At 43.6% G+C, this 17,708-nt stretch overlaps 1 protein-coding gene across 1 annotated transcript in view; it reads left to right on the top strand.

The window, feature by feature from the left end:
• Nucleotides 1–202: 202 nt before the first annotated feature.
• JAG2 (jagged canonical Notch ligand 2) overlaps nt 203–17,708 on the top strand; it is a 70,587-nt gene continuing 53,081 nt past the window's right edge. Inside the window, exons 1-2 of the mRNA XM_027716694.2 lie at nt 203–562; nt 833–1,156. Coding sequence (XP_027572495.1) covers nt 203–562; nt 833–1,156 — 684 coding nt within the window. The remainder of the gene's footprint in view (nt 563–832; nt 1,157–17,708) is intronic.

Here is a 17,708-nt window from a genome sequence, read left to right as displayed (position 1 = left end):
GAGCGCGTACTCCTCCCTCAGGCATCCCGCATCCCTCATCATCCCCCTCCACCACCTGGGGCCGGCAGGGCAGGGCAGGGCGGAGCGAGGGCCGCCCGCCGCCCTTTAAGAGCCGCGGCGGGAGCGGCGGTGGCCCCACCCGCTCGGCCGCGGGGCCGGGCCGTCCCCCTCATTAATATGAAGGCGGCGGCCGCGGCGGCGAATGGGTAATGAAGCTGTCACTCCGGCACCTACTTGTTGGGTGTCCGCGGAGCCGAGGCGCACAGAGGGCGAGCGGAGCCCGCGGGAGGGGAGCGGCGGAGGTGGTGGAGCGCTCCGGGCGGCCCCGCCGGCAGCCCATGCCCTGCGCCCCCCGGCGCGCTGCGGGCGGCTCCCCCGCCGCCCATGCCGCGAGCGGCCGCCGGTCCGTGGCCGGTGGGCTCGGCGGGCTCCTCTGAGGCGGCGGCGCGGAGCGGCAGCGGCAGGAGAAGGAGGAGGAGGCATGCGGGGCGCCGGCCGGCCGAGCCGGGCCCCCCGCGCCGCCGCGCTCGGCCTGGCGCTGCTCCTCGCCTCCTGCGTGCAGGTAGGGACGGGGCGCGGGGGGCTCCGCTCCGGCCGCGGGGCGTCCGCGGGTCCCTTCTGCCTTCTCCCCGCTCCGTTTCCACCTTGCTCGTTTCTAATTTATGTATATAATATTATATCTATCCATCTATCTGTCTGTCTCTCTGTTGAACCCGCAGCCGGCGAAAGTTGTCGCGGGGAGCCGGGGACCCGCAAGCCCCGCGCTGCCGGCGCTGCACCCCCGGCCGCGGTAGTAACGAGGCTGTCTCTCCCCTTCGGCTTTTATTTTTAGGTGTCCCGCTCCACGGGCTATTTCGAGCTGCAGCTTAACTCGGTGCGGAATGTAAACGGCGAGTTGCTCAATGGGGAATGCTGCGATGGCATGAAAAGCCCCCAGAACCAGGACTGCTCCCGGGACGAGTGCGACACTTACGTGAAAGTCTGCCTCAAGGAATATCAGGCCAAGATCACGCCGGTCGGACCCTGCAACTACGGATTCGGATCTACCCCCGTTCTCGGTGGAAATATTTTCTATTTGAACAGCAACAAATACTCTCACCAAGGCAGAACCCCCGAGACGGGCAGGATTGTTATTCCCTTCCAGTTCGCGTGGCCGGTAGGTTGATGATCGCGCTGTCGCTATCACCCTTTTTTTTTTGTGTGTGGTTGCCCCCCCGCCCGCTCCCGTCGGTGCCGCTCCCGCGTTAAGAGACCGGGGCGAGCCGCCGGTGCGCAGCCTGGGCGCGGCCGCCGCCTCCCGGGGCTGCGGGGCACGGCCGGCGGAGCGGGATGCGGGGGTGGGGGGGGCGGTGCGCAGCCCTCGCCCCTCCGAGAGGGTGCGCGGGAGGGGGGGATGCTGTGCAGGCGCTCCGGGTAGCGGCCCGGCGGGTTGGCGGCGTGAGCGGGCTGCCGCTGCCAGAACGCGAGAGGCTAAACGAAGGGAAATGATAATAACGAGGAGTGAAAATCACCCCAGCCCCGGGGGGAGCGGTGGTGGCGCGCCCGGGCCCGCGGGTGCGCGCAGCGCGGGGCTGCCCCCGGCAGGGGGCGCTGCCGCCGGGCGGGTCGCGGCGCGTGCCGCGGCTCGCGGAGGGCGCGAGCGGCCCCGGGGCGCGGGCGGGGCCGCGCGTGGCGGCGGCGGCGGGGAGGGGTCTGTGTGGGGAGGTGTCCCCGCACCTGAGGGACCCTCACACCTGAGCTGGGAGGGGACACCCCGCGCCCGGGCGAGCCCGGCGCTCCCCGTCTCCCCAGGTGGCGCGGGTTGTGGGAGCGGGGGTTGCAGCAGCCGCCGCCTCCTCCCGAAGCGCAGCCCTGCTCAGACCCCGCAAACACCGGCTCCGTGTGTGTGCGTGGAAGCCCGCGGCTGCTCTGCCCTTCCCTGCCCTCCCCTCCGTGTCTCGTGGGGGGCTCTCGGGTGCGTTGCCTCAGCCCCCGCCGCCCCGTGCGCCGCCTGACCCGCGGGGCGCATGGAATGATTTGGGTTGGAAGGGACCGTGTAGATCGTCCGGGTCTGACACTACCACCCCCACCCTCCCCATGGTCAGGGACAGTTTTCGCTGCACCGCGTTGCTCAAAGCCCCGTCCAGCCTGGCTTTGAACGCTTCCAGGGATGGGGCATCCGCAGGGGCCAGCGCTGGTCCCCGTCCTTGCAGGCTGGCGTATCCCTCTTGCTGTTTGGGGGTGCTGGGTGTGGAGAGTGGAGGGAGGGAAGGCCGGGCTCCCTGCCCGGCTGCAGGCAGGTAGGATCCTGCAGGGAGTTTCACAGCTGTTGCCCTCGGCCCTTCCAAGTGGGCCACGGGGTGGGAGCTGGCAAGTTGCGAGGCGCTGAGGAATGGGGGTGGTGCGGTGCCCGAGCGCGGAGATGCGTATCGGGAGCCTCGGTACCTGCGGGCTGCGTTTGGCACCTGGTGACTAAACAGATGAAATGGCCCTTGCTGACCTCTCTGAAACACACGTAGCTCGCGGGATCTTTGCTACTTGGAAAACGCTTGAAAAAGCTAGGAGTGATCAGGGGCAAAAATGCTTCACTTGCATTTCGAGCTAAAGGAAGCCCACTCCACGTAAATCAGTTAACTTTCTGTGCAGCTAGGGACCTGATGCTCGTGCCTTAAGAACTGACTGTTATTTGGAGATAAGGGTTTTGCAGCAGTTAAATGGTTAAAAAAAATACAGTGCAACCGATAAATTTTTCTGTGCAGAGGCACTTAAGCTCTGGTTGCCAGGTTGGGGTGTTTTGATGGCCTTTGTTGGTCCTGTGGCCTGTTGAACTTGGAAACGTTCCTATTAATGTGTATAATCAATACCATAAAAACAGGGCATTTAGAACTGTGCTCTTAAGTTGTAAGATCAAAGGGAAAATTAATATTCTTTCTTCTCTTTATTGACCATTTAATAGAGGCTTGATGAAATCGTAAACTCTTCAGTAGGAGATTGCAGTAACATTAGCACCTCAAACTTTATATGTTATCTGCATGAGGAAGTAAAGGTAACTTAACTCACGCTTTTATTTTGCCAGTTTCTAGTATTGCTACTTGAAACATGAGGAGAGTTTGATAATCCTTGTGGTGCAGGTCCCTAAGCCCAGCCTTCTTTGGATTTTTCTCTGTTGGAATAAGCACATTCTTACCTTGCAGCTGCCGGATATTGTTGTTCTATGCTCACCTGGTCCTAAGTAAGGCCTGTTTGACCTGCCTCTTGCAGGTGAATTAAAGCAGTGTCTCCAATACAGGGCCCTGTCTGCTGCTGTTTCTTGAGTTGTTGCCTCCAGCATTTTAAGGGAATTGAAATAATCGGGGTTTTTTCCACCATTTTTTTCTTGCAGCTGTTGCAAAGCAGCCTGTAATTTATTTAAACAGTGCCACTGCAGTCTAGTGGGTGGCTAGCTGATTTTTGGAAGGTTTACTGAATACTCTTCCAGCCTACCCATGGTTCTAAAAATAGGTTTTGGAGTAGTTGTACTTCTTAAAACAGTCTGTGGATGCACCTATGGAAAAGAAGTCCCTCCTGTATATTGTAGTTAGATCTTAACTCTTGATGTTCAGTCTGTTGATGGGGAACACAGCATCTTTGTCAGAGCTGTACGTAAGCAGTGTAGACTCTGCAAGGACAGGCTTAATTGTAATACTAGTTTAACACAAGGGGCTTTTGAAGTAGATTGAGTTCCTGGGTTAGGTTTCAACTCCCTGGGGTAATTTCAGAATTATTCTCCAGTAATATTCTCTCTCTATTCAAGTTTGCAAACAAGAAACAACAAAATGGGCATAGCCTTTTCATATGATTTTTATTTTTGCTATACAACAGTAATGAAATTATTGCTTATATAAAATGCTGGGAAGGAGCAAGAGTAAAGAGAACTGGAAATTGTGTCCTTCTGAAACAAATTTGCTTTGGTGTTGGCAGGGAGAAAAGGACTTTTTTCAGTAGTTGTAGTTTGGATTTTTAAGACTAAAAAAATCCAACCCTAATGAAAGCCAGCATTGGTATATGTTCACTTCTTACTGAACCTCATCTGAACAATAACTCCCTCGTTTAGAGACTAATGTAGTAATGCTTAAATTGCTTGAGGGAGGTTTTCTTGAAGTCTGTTTGATATTGCTGTGTCCTGAGTTAGCAGTAGCTGTAAAGCAAGTAGTTTCATGAAAAGTAATTTGTTTTGGTTTACTGATTTTCTTTTTTAATTTTACAAGGTAAAATTTTATTCCAAAATTTGGACAAGTGTCTCTTCTGTAACACTGCAGTACCGGAGTTCAGTGACTTCTGGTGTTTGTTACAGTGTCAGTTATCCAGTTTATTCCTATTTCCTGTCTCTCTTTTTTAATATCATTAGTCTGATCTCTGATTTGCAAGAGGGAGCTTGGGACATTGCCAAAAAGTTCTTAAAATTGCTACCTTGGGATACATCATCCACAGAAATCTGGCAGTGGGAGAGGCTGAGGAACGGCTAGAACAATACAGCTGTCTTCTTCACCCACCTACCTCACATTTATTTCTTTGCCTCCTGCTGTAAAACTTGAAGCTTAATGATTGTTTGAGATTGTTAACAAACAAATGATGCAATTAAAATTTATGTGCAACTTTAAAACAAAAAAGACAGAAGAATTCCAAGTAGCTTTGAAGAATGGATTCTAATCAGTTACACAGTTTAAGTTCATTAGTCTTAGTGGTTTTTTTTCCTAGCACAAAGCTGTTTGTTCAGACACTGAAGCTTCAGAAATACCTGGCACAGCAATATTTATCAATAGCAATTAGGTTATTGGCAGACTTTTAGATTTGGGGTTAATTGAAGGTTAGTGCTGAAAATGATGCTCTGAACTATAGACATTCTACTGGATGGGTGGAACCATTTTTTTGTACTCCTTTGCAAGATGGCATGAAATGGAGTTGTGTGTGTGGTTTTTCCCTCCACCCTGTTCTTTCCCTCAGGGAATTCACAGCTTTTCCTGTACCATAAATATTGGTATGGCATCCATTACTTCAGTTAATTAGTCATATAGAGGAATTGTTCTGACTAGTTGTGGATGTTGAAATCATGTATTACAGTATGCATCATTAGCTCCTCTCAGCCCCTCTGTTTTTGAGATCCTACTGTGATTGACAGTCAGTGCAGTGCACATATGAGTGCTGTGTACTCTGAACTCCCCAAGTGAACCTCAGAGTACAGGGCTTTGGAGATAAGTAGCAGAAAGAAGCATTTTCATCTCTTTTTTTTCCCTTAGTACTTAGCTAGGACTCTGTGTAGCTATCTGAAGGAGAGGTAGTAGAGGTTCAGGCAGCCCTCTCAAATTGCTTGAGTAAAGGGTGCCTTCCCCACTAGAGTTGTGCAACTAATTATTTTTGTGAGCACTATACTAAGGCTTTTTCCTATTTAGAGTGTGATTGTAGCAACACTTTCTAAACTTCTGAAGTACTGTTAACTTTCAGGTAGATTAAAAATGCATATATTTTTCATATCCAGGTTCTGTGTGAGTTTCATCCATATTCAGTCCACATGAGAGTCAAATCCAAATGCCTGGAGGGGCTCAGTCTTGATCTAAAGCATATACAGGAGCATGAACCATCAAATATGTAAAACTGCTGAGAGGATAACTTGACTGCAGCAGTAAGTGATAAAATTCTTAGAAAGCAACCCATCTCCTCCCCTGCCAAAACCTAAGCAGGAATACTTGACCTTACAGCTTTTATTGCTTAATGGGTACAGCTTTGTGTTTGGCACTTCCACGTGTTGTCTGCTTAAGTTTAGGATTCTTCATCAAGCTCTCTCAATCCTTCTAATTTGAAAAATGAAGGTGTCCAGGCCCTGGAAGGCATCTAGCCTTGAAGCTCACTATCTGGGATCCTTGGTGCCTGTAGGGAACTAGATATAGCCTGACTGTAGGAAATGCTCTTGTCTATTTTTGTTTGGCTGGTAGATCCACAGTTGGTCTACCTCCTGTCTCAACACAGCCATCACTGCTCTCTGATCAGGATCTTGAGGCTTTGTAATGAAAATATCCTGGATTAGATTACTCGCTGCTCCCTGATGGAGTAAACATGCATCCTGTCAGCTTGGATGACAACCCATCGGCTTAAAAATTAGGCAGGTTAAAGTTTAGCACTGGAAAAGGTCCTTCTACACAGCTGTACCAGAGGAACAGTAGGTATATTTTTTCATAAAAAGGATTACAATTAGACAAATGAAGCATCAAGTGAGACACAGCAAGCTTTACCTGTAATTAATTGTTCTTTGCTCCATTGATACTCTCCTTTATTAAAGTGCATGCAAAAACACAGTTCCAAGCAAGACCTTAGGGCAGGGAATAAGAAGGAATTAAGAGCAAGACCTTCTGCCAAAATGTGAAATTCACCTGGTGTGGTGATGGGTTATAATGTACACACATCACACCTCGTTAGCAGAGGAAATCAGTGTGGAAAAAGTATTGAAGTTAGTAGCTATATATTGACTATTTAACATAAATGTTTAATGTCTTCTTTGCTAGCAGCCTAAGTTTTTTTTCCCCCAGGTGGAAGGCTTTGCTGACAGCACAGAGCTTCCTTTTTTACTTGACTATTTATTTGTTTTATTTCCTCCCCTGAACTTGGTGCATGATTACTGACTGCCTGATGGACTTGTCAGCAGACTCTAGGACTCCCATGGAACTGCTATGCCAAACTGTTTCATATTTTGCCAAAACACCTGCAGTCCTTTTACTTGTAGAGCCCTTCCCTGCTTTTTGCAATTTATGGACAAATATATTGTGGATCAGAAAACATGGATCTACGTTTCCTCAGTTCTGGGGAGCTAGATTAGGGAATTTGTATGCTTCCATCTGCTCGGTACTGTTTTTGCCTTGAAACCTTTTTGATCAGAAATGAGAGGTCGAGGGAATGGTTTTATTATATAAACGATATCCCTTTGGTTTCAAGTTACATAAATGCAAAGAGTAGTTCTCAGGTTTTGTTATGCTCTTTCTTAAAAGAAGATAATCAGGTGATGTTTTAGAGAGCGACTTTAGCAGTGCTGGGTAGTGACAACTCCAGTTGATTTCAATAGCAGCTGCAGGTGTCACCTCTAAAAAAGAATCAAGGCCTTAATGGTAACCACTTCAGAACCACTCTTTGAAAAAGGGATTTATTATTGACATGCTGTGTGTGCCAGCAACTATTTGCAGCTTGCCCAGAATAGAAAGTCTAAAGACTTAAGTTTCATGTAACTATAGGAAATCTGTCTTCTAATTTTAAGCAGAAATGCTCTTTGCACTCTTAATCTTTCATGCATTGATGTCACTAAATCTAGAATTTCTTATGTCTTTGAAATAAGTATGCCTCAAAGGACAGTATTCTCCTAACTATTTAAACTTTATACCTCAAAGTTCTGGAGGGGTTTTTGAATGTCACAGAGATGGTCAGATAGTAAAGAACACTTCTATTTATACTCCTTGAAAGCTTCCTTAAATAAACACCTGCTTATTTATTGGAAACATTGAGGCTGAAGTTAAAACTTGCAGACAAACTCCCTCACCTCCCAGCCACTGGGAGTGGGTATTCTTGTATACCTCTAGTTGACTTTCTAATCTTTATTCCAGAAGGTGCTCCAGCCAGCCTATCTATGAAATGCTACACTCCTAGCCACACAGCTGGTGTGGGCATTAAATCTTTGACTGAAAATGGAATAGGTATTAAAGTAGTCAGGATTACTCTTACAGTAGAGGATATGAGCTGGAGAAGAGGGTGAAGTAGAAGCAGAGCATGTTTGAGTCACTGCAGGGCAGCGGAGGCTTTATAGCACTTTCTCTGGACTGTTTGAAGATGTTTCAAATCCTGTTTTCTCAAAAAAAAAAGTTTGCATATGAAAGGTTTGCTGAAGACATGACTACTTGTAGCTTTAATCTTAAACTATCAGGTTTATCTAGAGCGTAGTTATTTGGGGTAAGACCGTAATTGGTTGTGTTATATCAGACTTGTGATATTTGGCCTAACTGGGCTGCATTCCCACTGTATTGTAGGCAGCCTGAGTGATCCTGTGAAGTTCAAGTGTTAGTGTAGATGTTGGGGAACTTTGTGTGGCCAAAGCTACGTTCTGTGTTTGATGCTATTGCTTGTATTTCTGGTAAAAGTCCAGCTCACTTTGAATTACTACTGAAGTTCATTGGATGTCAGCACAAAAGCTGCAAAAATTAAGCTTCTGCCAAACAATAAATTATGGGAAACAACTATGTTTTCTGGATGTAAAAAATGCCAAAAGAGCGTAGTGAGTGAGTTTTTAATCTATTTGTTGTTAATATGTACTGTTGCCACAAAATTTTTCTTGCATGAGAAGGATTGTATTTGAGACAGATATGTAGGGTAAATTGTTATTTTGTTTTTTAACCTTTAAAATTACTTTTGTGCTGTCCCTGTGGGCCAGTGGCTGTCTGGCCCCTCTGTTGAGTGATGCCATTGAGTCACTGTGTGTAGGTGAGATGAGTGGAATTCATCCTTTTTGTGTAGTCTGACTCCTCTTGTTTTTCCTCTAGGTGTTGATTTGTGTGAGTGTTGGCTCTGGAGTACATGCTATGAACATACTTTAAAAACTACTCTAAGTTCATAAAGCAGCTATGATCACACCGTATTCTTAGTCATCTGCAGACGCTTTACGTTATTGTGTGCCAGAAAGCTTCCCTCCCCTCTCTTCTGAAAACAAGCCCAATGTTTTGTCAACTCTGTGTGGGTCCTGTTTGCATTGCCTGCTCTAGTTCAGAGCTGCTTAGCCTGCTGAGGAGACTAGAAAGTGACCCTCCCTTTTCTGCCGGCACACACATTTACTTTCCCTCGTTCCTTTCCAGTTCTAGCTACTAATAATCCCCTGATCTGGAAGGAGCTTGAGAGCATCAATTTGGAAGGAGAGGCGCTGCCTCAAGGAGTGAGGAATAAGGGTATAATGGCATTGCTTCTGGCTCCTTAATGCTTAGCCATTTGCTTACCTGAAGGATAGTTGCTACTGTTCCTTGGCAGTAACTCCAGCCCTCCCTTCCTCTTCTGCACTGTGATAAACCTTTGATGGTCATCCTCTGGTCTGGCTTCTGATTAGTGGGTGTCTCAAACAGGTCAGTCTTTGGTCAGAGGTGACTGTTGGCAGTGGTGTCTGCCAAATTCATTCAGTGTTTTTGAGCTGCACATTCAGGTCTCATGTGAGAGCTGAACACCCACATCAGGTGGGACCTGAACACCCCCACCCCACCACTGCCCCCAGGGGGTGGGGAGTGAACCAGTGTGGGTACCTAAGAGCATCTCTGCTAGTTCATGTTGGGCAGGACTGAACTTCTGCCTCCCATGGGGTGAGGGGGCTCTGAGAGCTGCTCCTTCCCCTCTGTACACCCAGGGAGACCTGTTGGGATGGAGAGAGCTGAAGAGAGTGCTGTGATAGCTCTTGTGTAGAACCACCTTGTGTCAGGGAGGGGTGAGCATCCTTGATTTAACCACAGACTTGTGGTGTCTTTGCTTACTGTACAAGAAAAAATACTGTATATAAAACTTAATGGTTAAAGGTGCTATCTTAAGTGGAGACTCTGTCCATTGATAATACAGACAAGCAGTGATGTAGACTAGGACTAAAAAGATGAGTTTATTTTTTTTTAATTACTCCAATGCCTTGGGCTTTTTTTTCCTGGTCTGATGGCCAGATTTTGCTTAAAGGTGTTTAAATTTAGAAATCTGATTTGTGCAACATAGTAGATACACTTCACCATCACCAAAGATTTAAATACCATCTGGCTCTGAGAGAAGTGCTTGCTATTTACCTGAAATGTCTCTACTGCTGCTTTTGATATTAAGCTCTTTTTTTTTTGTAATCATATTTGTGGAATGCTTTACAGTTATAAAATCTTGTTTTTCAAGAGTTGAGCTATACCTTATGCTCATTTATTAAACTTTATTTCCAAGGGTTTTAATCTTTAGAGTCATAGTTAGCCTTTAATTTGTATATAAGGGAGAAACGTTAAATGTTTATTAGTTGCTGTTTCAGATGCTAAATAAAATGTAAAAAGCATATTTAACATGAAGATCTTCTGATAACAAGAACTCTGAGCTGAAACACATAGCAAGCCTTGATTTTTATCTGTGGTTGAAATGACTGTTTGCTTCTCAAGAGCAGTTAGAATGCTATATTAGGTGGAAGGGGCAAGGCATTTCAAGGCTAAATGACAATCTTAGTCTTACTTGATTAGAGCTTGCTGAGGTTGCTAAGAAACAGCCTAATAGTCCTTGAGTAAGCAATTATATGCCCCTTGGACAGATGCACAGGTGCTCATTCTCTGAAGTTGTTTTTTTTTTTTTTTTAAATCTGAGATAAGACTGGAGTATTAGTACATAAACTGCAAACTGTTTACATCCTGCTTCGGGCTTGAAAGTCCTGATTTTATATATTTGTTGTTCCCAGCAGGATGTGTTCTGGTGGGTTTTGTTTAGTATGTTACTAATTGATTATTATTATTATGCTTAAATTGTTCTTGCAATGCCTCATCTAGTTCCAGATAGTCCACTAGGTCTTTAGTCTCTCCAGTACTTTTCTAGTACTGTGAACACACCAGCTTAAGTAACTCTAGGCGTCTAAAGTTTAGATTGGATAGTTTTTACATTTTTAAAACTTAGTGAGTAGGCAATAGTAATACTGATGCTGTAGAGCTAGCTTTTCTTACCTTACCCCTTCCAAAGCAGTTCTGTTCATGCAAATTGCAGTGAACTATTGTACAAGGTAGCAGTTAACCTAAAACATCAAACAGGATTCTTTCAGTCTTTCCCCCCCCCCCCAAATATGTATGATTCTGGTTATAGCGTCATAAAATTGAAATGTCTACCTTAAAACCCAATCTACGTTTTTAATGTAAAAGGTCCTGGATTGCAGCTGAAAAACTTAAGTTCTGATTAGGGAACTTCTTCATCCTTGGAAGACTTGATTGACATGTGCTTTGAGCAGTAAGTTGGGAAATACTTAAATAACTTAATTATTGATCTATTCCAGTCAAGACTGAAGTATAAGTTTTCTAGGGTGTTCAGTTTTTGGTACCACTTACTGTTCTTACTATTGATTGAGGACAATTTTAACAGCACTGGTTTGGTAACCTATGCTACTGCTTAATAGGTTTTAGTGGCAGTTTCTTTCTCTTACACCATGTAGAAAAAAAAACAACCAAAAAAACCCCAAAAGACCCCAAACCAACCAACCAAAAACCCACAAACAAAAACCAAAAAAAACATGGTGCTTTTTATGGTTTTGATTCCCTTATGTTACAATAACATGATTTTCCTTGTATCACAACATGGAATTTTTACTGTAACTGGCTACATGCAATCAGCAAAGTCTAGAAGTCTGACCATGCTTACTTGAACTGTTAAGAGCAAGTATAGCTGTCTGTTGCCCCTCAGTAATGACTAGATTTTGCACACAACAATGACCTGATAGCATCCTTGTGTTGGTTATAAACTGTTGTTTAAATCATGTTTATATATAGGCCCCAAATATTTTAGTATTGTATTTGGCCGTTGGAGACCTTTGTAGAACAGAGTGTTGTTTCTGTGATTCATCCCCGCATATTGGTGCTTTCTCTTACCAGAAAGTGAAGAAGGGAAGGAAGTAGGGAAACTGAAATGTTTAGACTTGGATGCACACCTAAGGTGTTGGTTGTCAAATATTTAGTGCTCCTGCAGTGCCTTCTGATGTTTGCTGTTAAGTAACCCTGATAACTTCAGGGCTGTATGGTTTATATCTTGTAGTCTCTTCACATCCCTCTTGTTCTGTAAGAGGTGAGGGGTAAGGTGGTTGCCCCTTGATTGTCACAGGGCTTAGACAGAAGTACAAACTGTTGCATATTAACTGATCTCAAGCTGTTCATATTTACTCCTAGATCACTGCAAACGTGAGGTAAACAAGATAAGCTTTAGCTGGCATGAAGCAATAGTCTTGACTTGTGGTAGCTTGCTATCAGCAATAATTTGTTTGTCCCTGAGCCTTTAGGATGGATTTTCAAGATTTGATAGCCTGTGAAACTTCAGCTTGACAAGGAGTCTGGAGAAGTCAGAACAGCAGACTGAGCGGTAAATGAAGTACTGAAACTGTAAAATAGTCACTAGTACCTACTTTTGAGATACAAGTCCAGCTTTGGACTGGCAAAACTAGTCTCCAGGTTTTGCTAATATTAGCTTACTTTAGATGGCTTCCTTCGGTTCTCCATTGATACTCATCCTTATGAGGAAAGAGTGTAACATTGTTACCCACCGGAGGAGTAACTAGGGGTCAACAATGAAATGAATTTGAAGACTTGCTGAGATAATATGCCTTTCATAGCTTCCAGATCCATGTCAATGGGAGGAGAAGAGTGGAAAAAAAATAGAGAAGCATTCTGAATTTACATGCTTAGAGTAAATTTACAGGGCAAGTGCTTACTTTCAAAGGCTGTTTCATGTGCTTTGCTACACTTGTTACACTTTCCTTCCAAAGGTGTGCCCATTTGTGAGGTTTGTCTGAGTTGTAGTAGTAAAAAGCTGTATCAGATTCCCCTCCAGCTTACGTGAATATGAAAGATATGATTGGTTATTAAAGTTCTGATGCTGCTTTGTTATGGTGGGATTGATCATGGCTGTTGTCATATATTCAAATAGATACCGTGGAATTGTGGGCTACCTATGCTATTGCTGTAAGCAACTAATTTTTAAAAGTAATTAAATACAATGTAGTGGTTGGTGCTGCAAGCATGTGATAAAGATTTACTGTAGCCATAAAGTATTGTTCAGAAGATTCAGTCTTGCTGCTGGAATATGATACAAGATTTTGTTTCAGGAACATACTTATAGACTTATTTTTTCCCAACTAAACTTTGCCTCTACCATGTGTATTTAAATGTGTGCATAGTCCCTGTTTAATCCTTTATTCAAGTTCCTTGCATGAGTTGGATCTGCATGAAAGAACTTGCACCCACTCTTAGAGTGGTGACTCTTACTTTTCTGCTCAACTTCTTCCTGCAAATGTACAGAGAACTAAAATAAGGTGTTTTCTATCTGTTGACTTCTCTGCCAGCCTCTTTACCATTTGCAGAATTTGAAAACTGAGCTGGTGTTTCACTCAGGGCTGAAATGAAGGACAGATTAGGTGTGTTATTCCTTTCTCTGGATTAATGACACTTCTGTTACTAGCCACGAGCAGATCTACAATCTGTTTGATAAGACTCTTGTGAAAATGTGAAGTTCAAATTGACTGAAGCTGTCGTGTGACTCAATTAGCAATAAAACTGAGACACTTGTGTTGCTTTATGATGAGAAGCTCTGTAATGATAGCTGTGCTCAGAGCCCAGCATTGGGATGTGTCTTGTTTGGATCTGTATGAATATTTGATCAGTCAGGGGTTGCCGTTAGTGTGGGGCAGTGGAGTCTTTATCTCATTTGTCCTCTTTCAGCTGTGACTGCTGCTGCCCAAGTAGCTCTAGAGGTGACTCAGTTGGGTAGGACTGATGAGAGAGTTGAAGAGGACTTAGAAAAACGATGCTGTAATCCCCACTCCCTTAGGAGCAGAGGTTGAGTGTGGGCCTCTCCTCTTCCTAAGGCAAGATATCTAGGCTCATTAGCTGGAATTGGTTTTGTGGGCATTTGCTTTTTCAAAAACAAAGGGAAAGATTGCAGTGCTATCAGCAGCTAACAATATTTAAAAGGGGTAAGATTAAAACACTACTCTCTGTTCCTGGGAACTTTGCATACACAGAACTTGGGGGCATATCTTTTTTTTTTAATGTATTTGCTTACCTTCTTAGTATGCATATTTCCAATACAAAAGAGTGCATGCAGGTGTTCTGTGTTTAGAACAATAATTAAAGTATGTTATTACATAGTTAGCTTAATTCCCTCTTGACTTCAAGTTGAAATTATAATGATGCATGGCTTGAAGTGCCCAGAGGACACTAATACCCATGCCACATGGAGCGCAGAGGGGAGGGGAAGAGCAGTATTAATTACTAGTTCATCTTTGAATTCTAAATATTAGCATAAAATAAGTCTTGCACTAACTGTTAATGGGTCTTCATGGTTGTTACACACACTTCAAAAGAGACAATCTAGCTACACTTTCATTAATGCAACAAGAAAGTGTATGTATAGTGGGCTCAATTTATCTTGGACTTCTTCCAAAACTTTAGGAAAAGAGTAGGACGTGGATACTTGGTTAATATCAAGTTTGTCTGAAGCAGTTCAAAGGTGGTAGCAGGGCTGAAAGCTTCTGCTGAAATCTAATAGAAGGATGCTGAGATGGTACCCAACTGTCTGCCTGGTGTTGTACATGTCTCTTTATAAAAGGCTTTTTTCTCTGTTCTCTAATTTCATCAATACTTTCTTCTGTTCTTTGCTATTGGATTAGCTCAGTGGATTTCTGGAAAATGCTAGTGCTAGCTCCAGCTGTGCAGGAGAGGACTGTGTTATATTAGCTGGGAAGTCATGAAAGTATCTGAAGATGTAACTTGTTTATTTCCTTTTATGTAATGATCAGGCAAAGTGTCTGTTTACACTTAATCCTATGACCCTCCATCTAAATCAGTGTGTTTTGGTTTTTTTGCTTGGTTGTTTTTTGGGGTTTTTTTGTTTGGTTAGTTGGTTTTCTGTTGTTGTCCAGTAAAACTGGATATTAACAAAAAAATCATCTACTGGAATTGCTACTCTGCTCTCTTGTGTATAATTTATGATTTAATCTCAATTTCTGATCTCAATTAAAAATCAATACCTGGGGTTCTTCCTGTTCAGGATGGAAGAGAAGGCTATTATTTAAGGTTCTAGCATGTTTTCAGGATTGATGCATGTGGGGATAATTTCATTTTCCTTCCTGCTGCTTCTGCTGTAGAAACTCCAGAAATGTAACCTGGAGGTGTTACACTAGGCTCTCCTGTTTGAAAGAGTTATAATACAGTGTGATACTTGTTTGACTGCTCTCAGGTAAGATAGTAAGATGCTGTCTCTTCCTCTTGTATGGTTGTAGTGTACCATACCAAATTCTATTGCTTTGGTTGGTAGCTGTTATATTTAAAATAGTTTTGGTGGTTGGCTGGCTTCTCTACTAATTTCTTCTAAGGTGTAGAAGGAAAGCTTGCTGATACTATTTTGTATCCCAATATGCATTCCAGAACCTTATTGGAACAGGTATCAAAGGCTAGCTAAAACACCCGTATCAAAGGCTAGCTAAAAATTTGTTACCTTTTAATCAGACTACATAAAGGTTTAGTGCACAGAGATGTGCTGGGTAAATTAACCAGCAGAGGGGAGCTGTGGCAGTAGGAAGGATGACTAATGGTTCTTCTGAGCACTGGTATTTGCTGGTCACACTAACTCTTCTGTATTCTGTGGTCATCATTAGCTCTCATCTCATTTTGTAACAAAGCAAAGTGATGATCAGGGTGGCTTGTTAAGACTGCTTTCAGGTGTATTTGACTTTGTGCACATATCATCTTTCTTTATAGTGTCAATTGTTCTTTCACAGTGGTCATGTGTGAACAGACAGCTCTGGCAGCTGGGAGGACCTGTCCTTTTTGAGGCCTGTTTTCCACATGCCTAAAGCTTTTTACGGGATGCTAGGCCTCTGGCCAGTAAATCTAAGTATCACCTCCAAGATGCATCTACTGTGTTCTTTGTTGCAGATTGGAATAGGCAGGGTGAGGTGGGATTCCTTTATGTGGAAAAAAAGCAGTTTCACTGAGGTGTTGAATGGTATTGAGTTTCTGCAAGTCTTTTCATATGACTTGTTAGAGACCTGAAGGACAAGGTCTTCTGTGCTTATTGACCAAAACTTTTAAGGCGTTTTTTTTTCCCTACTGGACAGCGTGCAAAAGTTCAAATGAACAAGGTTACCTGAAATGGGTTTACCTCTATAGGTATGGATCCAGAAGGCTTATTGTGTCTTAATTCCTGCTTCCTTACCCCTGTTTATTCTGGTCTAAACTGTGTTTCCTGAGGTCAGTAAGGATTCTGATCTCTGCTCAAATTCTGAAGCTGTATTGCCTGAGCCCTGGACTGAAACTGTAGCAACTGTCAAGTACACAGGTACTGAGGTATCTGAAGGGCTAAGCAGATACATCTACCATTTCCCTTTATCAGGAGCACTCTAGGTATCCATGCTGCGTATCTAGAAGCATCTTTTGGAAATCCAGACAATCTGGTTTGCTCTGAAGAGTCTGCTTCTTCCTGTAGTTTGTCTGGGATCTTGAGTAATGGCAATACTCCCTTTCAGTATTTGAAAATAGGTTTTATGGATGGCAGTGTTGCATTGAGGGTAGTTCAGTCAAGTTAGAGGAAGTTCTGCAGCAAGTCTATGACTATTTTTTGCTTTTTAATCCCTTTCAGCTCTAAAGTTCTAACACTTTTTTTAGCTGGTATTTCCAGACTGTCACAGATGCTGTTGCCTTCACAGCTTTTGTGCCAGTCATGCTAACTTAATTTTCACCCTTTCTATTCTATTCTTGCCCTAGTTCTCCTTGGAGTATATGAGTGATGTTTTGAAAGCTGTTTTGTTCCTTCTTAGACTGTGTCCTGAGTTACTGAAAGTCCCAGCTTTTAATGGGGGAGGTATTTCTTGCTTGCTTTTCAGCTAGTGTGGAAGAACATGTCTGGCTAGTGTGAACTTGGCTCAGTGACACACACAGACAGTGCAGAATCACTTTATTAGTGGAGGAGGCTTAATTAGGAATAGCACCAGCCATCGTCTATGCTGTATAGAACCCAATAGGGATTGATTTGGACTAATGTAAATAGAGTAGCTGAAGTTTGGAGATGAATTGCCAAATTATTTCAGTTACCTTTTTGTGTAAACCTTGGTTTAGTCTCTCCAAGACAAGTACCAGTTTTCTTATACTTAAACCGGGTTTTTTGTCACAAATGCGCTGATGAATTTTTGTGTGAAAAATTGGTAAGCTTAGTATTTCACTTGACACTTGTCAGTCTTCCTCTAGTTAAAGGATAAATGCTTGGTGTATTCAAGCATTTCTGTTACCTTGCCTTGGATGACAGAATGTTCTGCTTTGTGTCACCTGACTTAATCACTATTAAAAGACTGTCTGGATTACCTTTTCCTCAGGGGAAGTTTCAGAAGCCTACAGTCCTCCTTTATTCCAAATAGTAAGGTCTCCAATTAGTAGCTTTAGCTCAGCTTGTCCTTTTTTTTTTTTTTCTGAATAGCATATGTTGTGTTTACTGCAACAGGTACCTGACGGAATTTCATACAAGGGTTGGTGATTTTTGCATTTGTTTTATTTCATGTGACATTTCAGTATTGCAGAAAGGAGAATCTAATTAGATTTTTCAGTTATGGCTTCTTCTGTCATGGTTTTCAAAGAGGAGTTCTGAGATATAATTATAAATCTGATTTAGAACTGTGCTTTGTTTATCCTGGGTCCTTTTTTTTTTTTTCCTCAAACACTCCTTGGGCACAATTTTGATTACCCTGGGATAAGTGGTAATGGCTCAGGCAGGCATGCAAGATTCTACAGTGTAATCGTTTTATTTATTTTAGTACTCTCTTGTTTTAATGTCAGCCATTAGAAAAAGCAAAATACTTGCTTCAGAACTGCACCTATAGTGAAGTCAGAGTTCAGGGAATGTAAGCAAATGTTGATGAGAGGCTAAGGGCAAGAATACAGAAAACTGTTCTGTGTTCTCTCAAGCTTTGTTTTCAACCTGGGACCTTCCTGAGC

The sequence above is a fragment of the Pipra filicauda genome, unplaced genomic scaffold (assembly GCF_003945595.2).
Source record: "Pipra filicauda isolate LSUMZ 115617 unplaced genomic scaffold, ASM394559v2 scaffold151_size3305965_pilon, whole genome shotgun sequence".
NCBI lineage: Eukaryota > Metazoa > Chordata > Aves > Passeriformes > Pipridae > Pipra > Pipra filicauda.
The sequence above is the reverse complement of the archived record's forward strand: the minus strand, read 5'-3'. Positions and strand labels throughout refer to the sequence as shown.